Raw genomic sequence first — 14,724 nt, forward strand, 5'->3', positions numbered from 1 at the left:
GTCGTGTCCGACTCTTTGTGACCCCATGAATTGCAGCATGCCAGGCCTCCCTGTCCATCGCCAACTCCTGGAGTTCACCCAAACTCATGTCTATAGAGTCAGTGATGCCATCCAACCACCCTATCCTCTGTCGTCCCCTTCTCCTCCTGCCCCTAATCCCTCCAAGAATCACAATCTTTTCCAATGAGCCAACTCTTCGCATCAGATGGCCTAAGTAATGGAGTTTCAACTTTAGCATCATTCCTTCCAAAGAACACCCAGGACTGATCTCCTTTAGGATAGACTGGTTGGATTTCCTTACAGTCCAAGGGACTCTCAAGAGTCTTCTCCAACACCACAGTTCAAAAGTATCAATTCTTCGGTGCTCAACCTTCTTCACAGTCCAACTCTCACATCCATACATGACCACAGGAAAAACCATAGCCTTGACTAGATGGACCTTTGTTGGCAAAGTAATGTCTCTGCTTTTTAATATGCTATGTTGGTCATAACTTTCCTTCCAAGGAGTAAGCGTCTTTTAATTTCATGGCTGCAATCACCATCTGCAGTGATTATGGAGCCCCCCCAAAAAAGTCTGACACTGTTTCCACTGTTTCCCCATCTATTTCCCATGGAGTGATGGGACCAGATGCCATGATCTTAGTTTTCTGAATGTTGAGCTTTTAGCCAACTTTTTCACTCTCCTCCTTCAATTTCATCAAAAGGCTCTCTAGTTCTGCTTCACTTTCTGCCATAAGGGTGGTGTCATCTGCATATCTGAGGTTATTGATATTTCTCCTGGCAATCTTGATTCTACCTTGTGCTTCTTCCAGCCCAGCGCTTCTGATGATGTACTCTGCATAGAAGTTAAATAAGCAGGGTGACAATATACAGCCTTGACATCCTCCTTTTCCTATTTGGAACTAGTCTGTTGTTCCATGTTCAGTTCTAACTGTTGCTTCCTGACCTGCATATAGGTTTCTCAAGAGGCACGTCAGGTAGTCTGCTATTCCCACTTCTTTCAGAATTTTACAGTTTATTGTGATCCACACAGTCAAAGGCTTTGGCATAGTCAATAAAGCAGAAATAGACGTTTTTCTGGAACTCTCTTGCTTTTTCCATGATCCAGCAGATGTTGGCAATTTGATCTCTGGTTCCTCTGCCTTTTCTAAAACCAGCTTGAACATCTGGAAGTTCACGGTTCACGTATTGCTGAAGCCTGGCTTGGAGAATTTTGAACATTACTTTACTAGCATGTGAGGTGAATGCAATTGTGCAGTAGTTTGAGCATTCTTTGGCATTGCCTTTCTATGACTATAATTAAGACAGCTTAAACTTCATCATCTGTAATGTGCTCTTCTGGAAGACAGAATTAATGGTCATGGGGAGTGAATGATACCTGTAAGAATCATTTGGACAGGCAGTTGGAAAATAAGTGTTGGTCATATGTCTCCAAGATGGTATTGATCAGACAACATGCAGTCCACTTGGAAATGTTTACTCCATGGGATGCACGTGTATCAGGTAAATAGCCACTAAGGTTAGTCAACCAGATCTTCACAAGCTTCCTGTGCCACCTTCCCAGGTTTGTTTCACTTCTCATACAAGTTTACCTGTAATCAGCCTTCAGTCTCATCAGATTCTTGGCAGCTTTAGGAGTCATTTAGTTTAATCTCTTCTAAAAGGGAATGTTCCCAGACTTCTCATCACTTCTTATCCACACCCACCATCAGTGATTTATTTTTTTAAATAAACTTGTTTTATCAGTCCATGAGCAAACTTTCCTGCCTACAGCTTCAGTCCCAAGACCAGGATAAACTTTTCAGGCCTCTTGAAACTCAAATTCACTTTTATAAGGTAAATGGTTAATGTTTTTATAATTTTTATAATGTTTCTCTCTCTTGCTCCATGTTCAATCATGTCTGACTCTTTGCGATGCTTTGGACTACAGCCCGCCAGACTCCTCTGTCCATGGAATTTCTCAGGCAAGAAAACTGGAATGGGTTACCATTTCCTATGTCAGGGGATCTTCCCGACCCAGGGATTGAACTTGCATCTCCTGCACTGCAGACATTTACCACTGAGCCATTGGGAAGCCCTCTCACAACTTTATTTGGCCTTATTTGAGGGGAAGGAAAATGACACAGTTATTGTTTTAATTTCTTTATTTATCAATAGTATCCAAAAAAAGAATCAAGAGTTACAAAAACAAGTTAAATGCAATATGGAAGCCTACTAAATACAAATACATTTCACAAACACACAGGCAACAGAAACCTGTCCAAATTTGCTTCTTGAAATTTGACTATTTAAAAACATAAATGTAAAGGAAAGACATTCAGACTGGTCCAGATGGTCTTATTAGCAGGTGGAGGAGCCCTGCTTTCCAAAAACAATGATGGAGTCCAGAGCCATGGCATGTGAGAAGGTTTCCATGGACACTGAATCTTAACAGATGCTATAATGTCTTTATAAAAACCATAGACACACAGAGAAAGCCCAAGGAAGCTTGCAGTCTAAGCCCTGTGCTTTTAGAGAGCTGGAGGAACTGAACCTGATTTAATTCTGTTTATTTGCTCCATGCAAAGCTCTATGCAAGACTCCCCAAACTAGGCTATTTAGCAGCTTTCTGTGAATGATTATCACCACGTGACTCTATGGTGCCGACAGTAGTTCCCTATTTACAGGAGGAATGCAGGTTAGGTCTTGGGACTTCAACATCGCAGGGTAGGGTCATCTTGGATGGCAGCCACTGACCTAAAGGTAACAGGTGAGGAGACATTCTGCCTTCTTGCTTTAAACAGACTGGTACTCCCACCCTCTCTTCTGGTGTCCAAAGGCTGGCAAAACTTGGTCAAGATGTGCTGTTGGGAGCTCTCCAAGGCACTTTGACAGGGAGGTGCATTTCAAACTATATAAGTTGGGTTGGAAGAGAGCTTTTAAGTGGGATGATTTACAAAAAATCTGAATTCTAAACAAAGTGGAATGTTCTTCTTTCAAAGGAGAAAAAGGAAACCTGGTTAGAAGGAATTCCATTTTCAGTGCAACTTTCTAAGAGTTGCCTGTGCAATACAGCCCTCAGGATTTCCCTCTGGTGGTCTGTAATCGGCTTTCTGAAAATGAGATCTTATGTCAAGTTTTTAATTTTGTTACTCCAAATGCATCTTAAACATGGTATTGAGTGGGGTTAATTATCACAGGAGTCAAAAGACACAGAAATGACTGACTTCTCCCCAGTCACACTTCTAGGATTTGATTCCACTTTTTTTCCCTGTCTTAAAATGTAAACCTTCTTTCCCCCTTATCTCTAAAGGGAGATTCATTTCTCTTCCCAACAAGATTAAAGATGAACTGTAAAAGCGAAGACAAAGAAGTGGTTCTCTTTCTCACTCTCTTCCTGGGCAGGCTTTACTTGAGGGCTCTACATCATAGCACGACCTGTGGGGCCATTCAGACCAAGGTCAAATTTGGTCATCTTGTTTTTGGTCATCTGATTCTTACATAAAAACAAGGTTTCATTTATCCTAAGGAGGAGAAAAATCACATTTTCTCCTTCTGGACCTATTACCAGAATCACAGAATTTACAGTTCCTCAAATCAATAGTTTAATGCATTCCTACCTGTTCACTGAGGAAACTAAGGCCCAGAAATAGGAAGAGATGGGCCAGAGTCACTCTCCTACTTAGTGCAGGATCAATGAGAATATTGATAGGCCGGGAACATCTAAGTCTTGCTTAGCTGCGCTTGTCTCCATTCTTTGGAATACTGGTTTGTATGGCTCTATCAGAATAAATGAAAACAAGTTAGCATTTTGGATCTTAAAGGCTTTGTGTGGGGATACTTCTCATGGCTTCTGTCTGAGGCACCCCCTGCTCCTCTAGCAGACTGCAGACCCACTGGAAACCACAGGAGAATTCCAGGCTGCATGTGGCAGGGTGGGGGGATGTCTGGGTGATAGCAGTCTCTGCACAAGGAAGAACCCCAAACTCTCCCATCTCTGAAATTGCAGGACTAATGAAAAATAATTACAAAAGCTTAATTTCTAGTTAAGAAAATAAAATATTAAACAACAACAATAATATAATGATAATAACTGAAGAATGAAATGAACTTGCCAAAAAAAGTTTACAGAAAAATAGCACCTTTGGTAAAAAGTATTTTAAAAATTTGGTTAGATCTCTAAGGGGCTCAAAGTCTCCAAGTATCTGCATCATTTGGGGGCACCCTCTCTCAGTCACTGGGGAACTAGCAGGATGGCCGTGTATCTAGAGCCAGTGGCTGGGGCCTTGAGGAGAAGCACAGGTGCTAGAGGTCTGTTATGCTGATGGCGGCAGGAAGGGCTGGAAGCAGAATGCAGTCTTCTTCACTGAGTTTCCCAATTCCCTCCTCTGGGACAGCCTGCTCAGCTCTCTCTCACTGCCTGCACTCCCTGCAGCATGTTCACAGCTGTGCTATACTCAGAAGGGTTCCAGATCTGGGTCCACTCTCCCAACCCTGATGCAGTTTCCTTACTTGCCTCTGGCCCCTGAGCACCACTGACAGCTTCTCCCAAAACACTCCTAGAAATGAAGGCTCTGGCCCTTCCCCTCCTAGCCAGCCATCCCCATTTCCTTTATTGCAGAACAAACAGACAAAATAAAACTCATTGCTATATAAGCAAATACAGGTGATTTGGCGGTTGTAGCAGACACTTGCATATACTGGACTCAGCGCTGAAATTGAAGAGAAGGTGCCAGGCTCTGGACACCATTCCCAGATGCCTCCTCATTAGATCTCTTTGGTGCTCACTCTCTTGGATTTTTCAGCTGTTTCCTTTGAGAGGCAAGAGAAAATAAACATTATGAAATATTAAAAATTATTGGCATTTATCTGAGAGTGAAAAAGTTGGCTTAAAGCTCAACATTCAGAAAACTAAGATTATGGCATCTGGTCCCATCACTTCATGGGAAATAGATGGGGAAACAGTGGAAACAGTGTCAGACTTTATTTTTGGGGGCTCCAAAATCACTGCAGATGGTAATTGCAACCATGAAATTAAAAGACGCTTACTCCTTGGAAGAAAAGCTATGACCAACGTAGACAGCATATTAAAAAGCAGAGACATTACTTTGTCAACAAAGGTCCGTCTAGTCAAGGCTATGGTTTTTCCAGTGGTCATGTATGGATGTGAGAGTTGGACTGTGAAGAAAGCTGAGCACCAAAGAACTGAAGCTTTTGAATTGTGGTGTTGGAGAAGACTCTTGAGAGTCCCTTGGATTGCAAGGAAATCCAACCAGTCTATCCTAAAGGAGATCAGTCCTGGGTGTTCATTGAAGGAGTGATGCTAAAGCTGAAGCTCCAGTACTTTGGCCACCTCATGCGAAGAGTTGACTCATTGGAAAAGACCCTGATGCTGGGAGGGATTGGGGGCAGGAGGAGAAGGGGACAACAGAGGATGAGATGGCTGGATGACATCACTGACTCGATGGACGTGAGTCTAGATGAACTCCGGGAGTTGGTGATGGAAAGGGAGGCCTGGTGTGCTGCAATTCATGGGGTCGCAAAGATTCGGACATGACTGAGCGACTGAACTGAACTGATCTAGTCTTCAAGGCCAGCACTGACAGAAACATGCTCATGTTCAAGTTTAGTTCTGTTTACTTGTCTGTCTCCTCCACAGATGATGAACAACTTGAGGGCAAGGATCATGTCTTACTATGACATAGTTGCATAGGACCGTGGCTAAATTAAGAGCCGACTCTAAACTCCTATGAAACAGCAAGGTCAGACATTATATTCATTTGAAAAATGAAGAAAAGGATGCTACATGGAAGTGCTACAAAATGTTTTGAATCCAAATTTAGAGAAGCATTGAGAGTGACAGGCTCTGGAGGCAGACTGCCTGAGCTTGAATCATGGCTGTGCAACTTTCTGGGGGACTTTGGGCATTATTATGAAACCTTCTGTGCCTCAATGTCTTCAACTACAAAATAAGGGTAATAAAGTAAATACTACTTCTTCTAACAGTGGCAAATGTCTCCAGAGAAGACATTCTTACAGCCAGGAAGCATATAAGAAGATGTTCAACATCATTAATCATTAGGGAAATGAAAATCAAAATACAATGAGATGTCATCTCACACCCACTAGGATGTCTAATAAAAAATAACCACAATGACAAATGATGGTGAGTTTGTGGAGAAACTGGAATATGACTGGTTACGATATAAAAATATAGTCACTTTGGAAAACAGTCTGGCAGTTTATCAAAAGATTAAACACAAAGTTACCCTGTGATCCAGCAATCCCACTCCTTAGGTACATACACAAGAGAACTGAAAACATATGTCCACACAGAAACTTGTATAAGAATGTTTACAGCAGTATCATTCATCATAGCCAAAAAGCAGAAGCAAACTAAATATATACCAACTGATGAATGGATATACAAAATGTGGTCTAGCTATCCATGAAATGTTCTTTATTCCTAAAAAGGAATGAAGTCTTGATTCACGCTACAACAAGGATAAACCTTAAAAACATTACACTAAATGAAAAAAGTCAGACAGAAAATGCCATATATTGTACAATTCCAATTATTTGTGTCCATAATAGGCAAATCTACAGAAACAGAAAGTATAATAGTGGTTGCCATGGGCTGGGAGAGGAGAGAATATAAGTGACTTCTAATGGGTTTGGTGTTTCTTTGGGGCATGATGAAAATGATCTGGAAATAGACAGTGGTAATGGCTGACAATCTTGTGAATATATTAGAAACCATCTGATTGTATACTTTTAAAAGGGTGAGTTCTATGGTACGTGAATTACATCTCAATAAAAAATTAAATAGGGAATAAAAGACAGTGTTTGGCATCTGGTAGGCACCGTCAGTGCCCCATCCACAGCCCTTGTCTTCAACATTTCAGTACACCGGCCTGGCTTCTTACTGCCAGGCCCTGCATCTTCTTGCCTGCGGCTTTCTCTGGCTGCTGAAGCCCGCTCTGCCCACGCGCTGACAGGCCAGAAAGGCCAGGGAATTCATGTTTGCTGGTGGCGGCTCTCAGCCAGTGGCTGCTGGGAGCTCATGCAGGCACAGCCCGGCTCCCTGCGCCCTGCGCCCTGGAACTGTTCCCAGAGTTCTGTGACAGGACTAAGCTCCACTTGCCCCCAGTGGTAATGTGCCGGAATACACACTCATTATTTCTTCCCTCCTTGGGCTCACTTCCCAACTCCCCTTCTGGTGTTTCTTGGGGACTTCCTCCCAAATAAACTGTTTGTACTTGAGTTCTTACCTTAGTGTCTGCTTCTGAGGCAACTGACGTAAAACGGACAGACTAAATAATGTTAGCTATTATAACTCACTCCCCACTGTCTACTCTGATCATTTTTCCACCCTAGATGAAAGGAATTCCTATTAAGTGTTTTTTGCTTTTGTGGGTTTATACTAATCTGGAAGCTCAAGGCTGCTGAAATATGAAAAAGCCAAGGACTAGGAGCTTTTGCATCTGTTTAAAAACTGACATGAGGTTTCTACACTATCAGTGACAAAATGCACATGAAAAACCATAAATAAATATGAGCAATTACTATTAATACAAATAATTCTTGATTCTCAAGTCCCATATTTCATCTCAATAGTTCCTGTAAGCATTACATTGCTTAAAAACTTGTATGTCAGAGAGAAGGCTTGTATTACCAGACCCAATTTACAGACAGATGATTCAAGGAGCAATATCCTTTGTTAGGACTACAGGTAACCAGTGGAAAGACAGTCCTAGGAGTCTAGGTCATTTAGGTTTTCTCTCTAGGCCCTCAGTAACATATGTCAGTGAATCACTAATCTGCAAGTTAATGACATAGAACCTGAACAGAATTCTTATTATCCTTTCAGGTCTCTAGGAAACAGAATCTCTATCTCAGGCTGTTCCAGCCAGCTTGGCATTTAACAAATCCTTTCTGCTACGGTCTAAATCCACTAATTTCATGCTCACTGAGAGCCAGTTATACAGCAGTGTTTATAAGTTCATAAGTGAAAGTTGCTCAGTCAGACTCTTTGTGACCCCATGGACTATACAGTCCATGGAATTCTCCAGGCCAGAATACTGGAGTGGGTAGCCTCTCCCTTCTCCAGGGGATCTTCCCAACCCAGGGATCAAACCCAGGTCTCCTGCATTGCAGGTAGATTCTTTACCAGCTGAGTCACCAGGGAAGCCTAAGAATACTGGAGTGGGTAGCCTATCCCTTCTGCAGTGGATCTTCCCAACCCAGGAATCGAACCAGGGTCTCTTGCATTGCAGGCGGATTCTTTACCAACTGAGCTACCAGGGAGCCCATTATACAGCAGGCCCTGTACTAAATGCAGGGCTACACTGGTGAGCAGGTCACAGAGCCTGCTCTCAGGAGCTCACAGTCTTTGGGTCTGGGCACTGGTCATGACAAGAAATAGGAATGCTTCTTTGAGTACAGTTCAGTTCAGTCGCTCAGTCGTGTCCAACTCCTTGTGACCCCATGAATCGCAGCACGCCAGGCCTCCCTGTCCATCACCAACTCCCGGAGTTCACTCAGACTCACGTCCATCGAGTCAGTGATGCCATCCAGCCATCTCATCCTCTGTCGTCCCCTTCTCCTCCTGCCCCCAATCCCTCCCAGCATCAGTCTTTTCCAATGAGTCAACTCTTCGTATGAGGTGGCCAAAGTACTAGAGTTTCAGCTTTAGCATCATTCCTTCCAAAGAAATCCCAGGGTTGATCTCCTTCAGAATGGACTGGTTGGATCTCCCTGCAGTCCAAGGGACTCTCAAGAGTCTTCTCCAACACCACAGTTCAAAAGCATCAATTCTTCAGCACTCAGCCTTCTCCACAGTCCAACTCTCACATCCATACATGACTACTGGAAAAACCATAGCCTTGACTAGACGGACTTTAGTTGGCAAAGTAATGTCTCTGCTTTTGAATATGCTATCTAGATTGATCATAACTTTTTTTCCAAGGAGTAAGCGTCTTTTAATTTCATGGCTGCAGTCACCATCTGCAGTGATTTTGGAGCCTCCCAAAATAAAGTCTGACACTGTTTCCACTGTTTCCCCATCTATTTCCCATGAAGTGATGGGACCTGATGCCATGATCTTCATTTTCTGAATGTTGAGCTTTAAGCCAACTTTTTTTACTCTCCTCTTTCACTTTCATTAAAAGGCTTTTCAGTTCCTCTTCACTTTCTGCCATAAGGGTGGTGTCATCTGCATATCTGAGGTTATTGATATTTCTCCCGGCAATCTTGATTCCAGCTTGTGTTTCTTCCAGTCCAGCGTTTCTCATGATGTATTCTGCATATAAGTTAAATAAGCAGGATGACAATATACAGCCTTGACACACTCCTTTTTCTATTTGGAACCAGTCTGTCGTTTCATGTCCAGTTCTAACTGTTGCTTCCTGACCTGCATACAGTTTTCTCAAGAGGCAGGTCAGGTGGTCTGGTATTCCCATCTCTCTCAGAATTTTCCATAGTTTATTGTGATCCACACAGTCAAAGGCTTTGGCATAGTCAATAAAGCAGAAATAGATGTTTTTCTGGAACTCTTTTGCTTTTTCCATGATCCAGCAGATGTTGGCAATTTGATCTCTGGTTCCTCTGCCTTTTCTAAAACCAGCTTGAACATCAGGAAGTTCACGGTTCACGTATTGCTGAAGCCTGGCTTGGAGAATTTTGAGCATTACTTTACTAGCATGTGAGATGAGTGCAATTGTGCGGTAGTTTGAGCATTCTTTGGCATTGCCTTTCTTTGGAATTGGAATGAAAACTGACCTTTTCCAGTCCTGTGGCCACTGCTGAGTTTTCCAAATTTGCTGGCATATTGAGTGCAGCACTTTCACAGCATCATCTTTCAGGATTTGAAATAGCTCAACTGGAATTCCATCTCCTCCACTAGCTTTGTTTGTAGTGATGCTTTCTAAGGCCCACTTGACTTCACATTCCAGGATGTCTGGCTCTAGATGAGTGATCACACCATCGTGATTATCTGGGTCATGAAGATCTTTTTTGTACAGTTCTTCTGTGTATTCTTGCCACCTCTTCTTAATATCTTCTGCTTCTGTTAGGTCCATACCATTTCTGTCCTTTATTGAGCCCATCTTTGCATGAAACGTTCCCTTGGTATCTCTAATTTTCTTGAAGAGATCTCTAGTCTCCTATTCTGTTCTTTTCCTCTATTTCTTTGCATTGATCACTGAAGAAGGCTTTATTATCTCTTCTTGCTGTTCTTTGGAATTCTGCATTCAGATGCTTATATCTTTCCTTTTCTCCTTTGCTTTTCGCTTCTCTTCTTTTTACAGCTATTTGTAAGGCCTCCCCAGACAGCCATTTTGCTTCTTTTGACCATGCTTATTTGCAAACCATCACCCACCTGATTCTAACTTATAAAGCAATTTACCAACTTGTAATCTACACCTGCTGGGGCATATTGACTCCACAAGGACTCTGTCAGGGAACTATCTATATCATGATCTGCATGGCACAGGTATATAGGCGTGTCGTTCGGGACCTACTGTATGCAACAGAGCACCTGGGGCATTAGGCAGTGTCTGAGTGGAGGACGGGCCTGGTGGTGACAGGGCTACCTGAACCAGCACGGAGGTTGCAACTTACCTGGTGCTTTTGAAGCTCCTGGACATACCTAGTCATTTCCTCCTCTGCCTGGGTCTGGGCCCCCTTCTGATTCTTTCCTATAAGAAGAATCAAGGCTCAGAGCAGTGGTGGCTGGGGGAAGCCTGTTAGAGATCCCTCCAATACCTACCTTTTAGGCTCTCAATTTCATCTCCCATTTAACTTATGGAAAGAGAAATGAAATACCCACATTTCTCTGAATATAAAGTATCCCAGGGAAATGGGACAACTCCAAAGTAACATGCTTGGGTAGTAAGTGACTGGGCCAGGGCTCAAATCTAGGCTAAGTGGGGAGGGTGTGAGCTAGAGTTCTAGAAACCTTTTCTGAAAGATCTCTTTATAGAACGGTGCTAGTGGTGATGCTGGCTTGGGCACTGTTCCCCCTTCCCCAGATGTCTGATGTCTCCCAACCTGCCCTGCCCATGTCTCAACTATTTCAACTCTCTCTTTTTTTAGGCTAACCCAATCCTGTTAATTCAAACATGCTTATGAACATTTCTCCTTTTCCTGCCGGGCACAGATGGCAAGAAGTCTTTTGCCTTCCAATCGCCTCAGTCTTTGACATAGAGGATTTCCTAAGCTGTCATAAGGATTAAGTGGGTTAATATGTAAAGTGCTTAGAAGGAATGCACGCATGTGTGTGTGTGTGTGTGTGTTCAGTTGTGTCCCACTCTTTGTGACTGCAAGGGCTGTAGCCTACAAGGCTCCTCTGTCCATGGAATTTCCCATGCAAGAAAACTGGAGTGGGGTGCCACTCCCTACTCCAAGAAATGCTTGTAATTCTCACTAATATGTGTTTGCTTTCCTTACTACTTTTACCACTCTAATCTCTCACCAACACTCGATCTTGCCCTGGGTCTTGAATCTTTCTTATTCCCAGCCTCTGGAGTGACTTTCTAACATAGTGCATCTAGCATAAGTGCTGTGGCCTCAAGGCTGCTCTCTAGGAACCCTGACAGTCCAAGTGGGAGCCGGTCTCTTGCCCTCCAGTTTCTTTTCTCCCAGCCACTGCACTCTTCCCCAGCATCCCCACCCTGACTTCCCTCATGGTGATTCATGAAGACAGCGCTCTCCCTGCCGCCCCTTCTTTCTCACCGTCACAGGTCATGGCTGTGCAGACCCAGTTTCCACAGGCACACACACAGCGGTTACAGTCCACCTCGGTCTCAGCTCCATCGGCATACGTTTCATCCTCCAGGGCACACTCTGTGAGACCAGAAATAAGGGGCAGAGGTTTAGGGTGAGGGTGGAAGAGGACGTCCTGGCTACCGTCTGTGCACCTTACCACCTTCCAGATAAGACCTGCTCGTCCCTCAGAGGACTATAACTGAACAAATGCCTCTATCAACCCAAAGATTTTCGGACCTGAACCTCAGCATGGAGATGATGGGCTGAGGCCCAGTCTAGAATCATGGAAGGAATTTTCTTAGTAAGCTCTGGAGAGTTCCACAGTCTCCTCTGTCTTGCTGCTGCTGCTAAGTCACGTCAGTCGTGTCTGACTCTGTGCAACCCCATAGACGGCAGCCCACCAGGCTCCCCCGTCCTTGGGATTCTCCAGGCAAGAACACTGGAATGGGTTGCCATTTCTTTCTCCAGTGCATGAAAGTGAAAAGTGAAAGTGAAGTCGCTCAGTCGTGTCCGACTCTTAGCAACCCCACGGACTGCAGCCTACCAGGCTCCTCTATCCATGGGATTCTCCAGGCAAGAGTACTGGAGTGGGGTGCCATTGCCTTCTCTGCTCCTCTATCTTGGCCCCCTCTAAATACCCCCAACTCCCTACAACCCGCTATTTCTTAGATTGAAAGTGAAAGTGAAGTCGCTCAGTCGTGTCTGACTCTTTGCGACCCCGTGGACTGTAGCCCACCAAGCTCCTCTGTCCATGGGATTCTCCAGGCAAGAGTACTGGAGTGGGTTGCCATTTCCTGGGTCAGAGGATCTTCCTGACCCAGGGATCGAACCCAGGTCTCCTGCATTGCAGGCAGACGCTTTAACCTCTGAGCCACTAGGGAAGCATTGAGCATTTCTTAGATTAGGCATACTCTTCTCTGGAGGGTTGAAGGATGGGTTGAGGCACTTGAGGAACTCTTGGAAGCTGAGTTTCCAGTCAGCATTTTCATCAGACAGTTCAATGAGAGCATCAACGCAGAGTCCTCTGAAAAGAAAACACAGGAGAAATGTGTCAGCAAGACCGAAGCTTCCCTCCTGAAGGAATTAAGCATCAGGATTACATACACCTGGGCCTCTGAAGGTGGCCAAAGAGACTATTTAAAGAGAAAGTTTCTACACTGACCTACAACCATCATGTATCCTGACTCCAGTAAGCATCCAACCTTTAGTTTATTATATGGGATATCAGATCATTCAAGTTGTTCAAATGATACTCCCAAGATAACTGAAGCTTCCTGGATGGTTTTGTCCACGTGGATTGACAAATGTTTCACTATCTGCATATACCTTCCACTATCAACTGCCTACCCTGTTCCAGGTGTAATGTATCAAGTCAACCCAACTAGAAAAATCAAATAAAAGTGGTAGGAACAGATATGAAAAGAATGTGTGATTCGAAAGAATAGAGTTTGAAACCAGCAGCACCACTATCATCCTTTTATTATACAAAGAGATCTTTCAGAAAAGTTTTCTAGAACTCCAGCTCCCTTCCTCTCCCCTTGGCCTGGGTTTGAGCCCTGGCTCAATCACTTACAACCCAAATGGCCTTGAGCTAGTTATTCAACCTTCCTGCACCTGTTTCCTTATCTGTGAAATGGGGACAAGCAGCCTTCCTTCACTGCAGTGTTATAAGGATCAAATGTTGCATTTGTAAAATGTTATCTTATTTCAGGTCATCAAAATAAGAAGGATTTACAGGTATTATACTTCAAGGCCATAAAAAGTAAAAGTTCAAAGCTCAGTCATGTCCAACTCTTTGTGACTCCATGGACTGTAGCCCACCAGGCTCCTCTATCCATGGGATTTTCCAGGCAAGAATACTGGAACGGGTTGCCGTTTCCGTCTCCAGGGGATCTTCCTGACCTAGGGATCAAACCGGGGTCTCCTGCACTGCAGGAAGATTCCTTACCATCTGAGCCACCAGGGAAGCCTTAAGGCCATGGGTTATCATTAAAAAGGAACCCTAGAATCTGGGTTTCATGCTTTGCATTCTTCTGAACAAACAGGTGTTTTCCTTTTTTTCCTCAGTTGTGTCTAACTCTTTGTGACCCCATGGACTATACAAACCATGGAATTCTCCAGGCCAGAATACTGGAGTGGATAGTTATTTCCTTCTGCAGGGGAATCTTCCCAACCCAGGGATCGAACCCTGGTCTCCCGGATAGCAGGCGGATTTTTTACCAGCTGAGCCACCAGGGAAGCCCTTCCGATTTTTAATTCTTACCATATACTGGAACCACAGTTAATTTAGGGATTAATTTTTATTAATCCTTAGGGGTTAACTTTATTAATATTTACTTAGGGGTTAATTTTTATTAATATTTACTCTCGAATAATACCAGAAAAGGAGAGGAACATGCTCCCATTTGTAACAATTAGGGTTCTCTACATGAAATAGCACTTATTATCTTAAAATCAGATCTAAAGCTATTTTAGACTTATCATTAAATAGAACACTGAAGTAATTCCTTAAGAAAACGAACCATTAAAACATTATCCACAACACTAAGAAACAACTTTGCTCTGATGTGATCATTAATTTTAAAACTACTTTCTTCAATTCCTTGCAAGTTCTGGCCAAAAACACTAACTACTTGATCAGATATCAGTGGTGCTCAATATATTAGTTCATAATGTTCACAGAAGAGATCAGGACAAAACCCTATTTCGCTTTTTACTTCACATTGACTTTGACACTGGAGGCTCGTTAGCAGGTAGGAAGGGGTTCAAATCCCTTCTTACACAGCCTGCCCTTGTGGGCCTCTCCCTGACCCCCTCATTCCACTCACCTGAGAAGCTTGTTGTTCTCCTGGTCTGTATAGGTGGTGATGTTGATGGCGGTTTCATTTTGCTCCACAAATTTCAGAAATTCGCTGGAGTCCAAGCGAGAGTCACCATTATCAAAGTTCTAGAAAGGAGATGAAGAGATCTTTCTGGAAC

At 43.5% G+C, this 14,724-nt stretch overlaps 1 protein-coding gene across 1 annotated transcript in view; it reads right to left on the reverse strand.

Annotated features, from left to right (window-relative positions):
- Positions 1-2,126: 2,126 nt before the first annotated feature.
- The window catches only part of FSTL1 (follistatin like 1), a 57,844-nt gene continuing 45,246 nt past the window's right edge, over positions 2,127-14,724 (reverse strand). Inside the window, exons 7-11 of the mRNA XM_069555161.1 lie at positions 14,574-14,692; positions 12,657-12,769; positions 11,713-11,823; positions 10,600-10,676; positions 2,127-4,791 (exon numbers count right to left, since the gene is read on the reverse strand). Coding sequence (XP_069411262.1) covers positions 4,747-4,791; positions 10,600-10,676; positions 11,713-11,823; positions 12,657-12,769; positions 14,574-14,692 — 465 coding nt within the window. The 3' untranslated portion in view covers positions 2,127-4,746. The remainder of the gene's footprint in view (positions 4,792-10,599; positions 10,677-11,712; positions 11,824-12,656; positions 12,770-14,573; positions 14,693-14,724) is intronic.

The sequence above is a fragment of the Ovis canadensis genome, chromosome 1 (genome assembly GCF_042477335.2).
Source record: "Ovis canadensis isolate MfBH-ARS-UI-01 breed Bighorn chromosome 1, ARS-UI_OviCan_v2, whole genome shotgun sequence".
Classification (NCBI taxonomy): domain Eukaryota; kingdom Metazoa; phylum Chordata; class Mammalia; order Artiodactyla; family Bovidae; genus Ovis; species Ovis canadensis.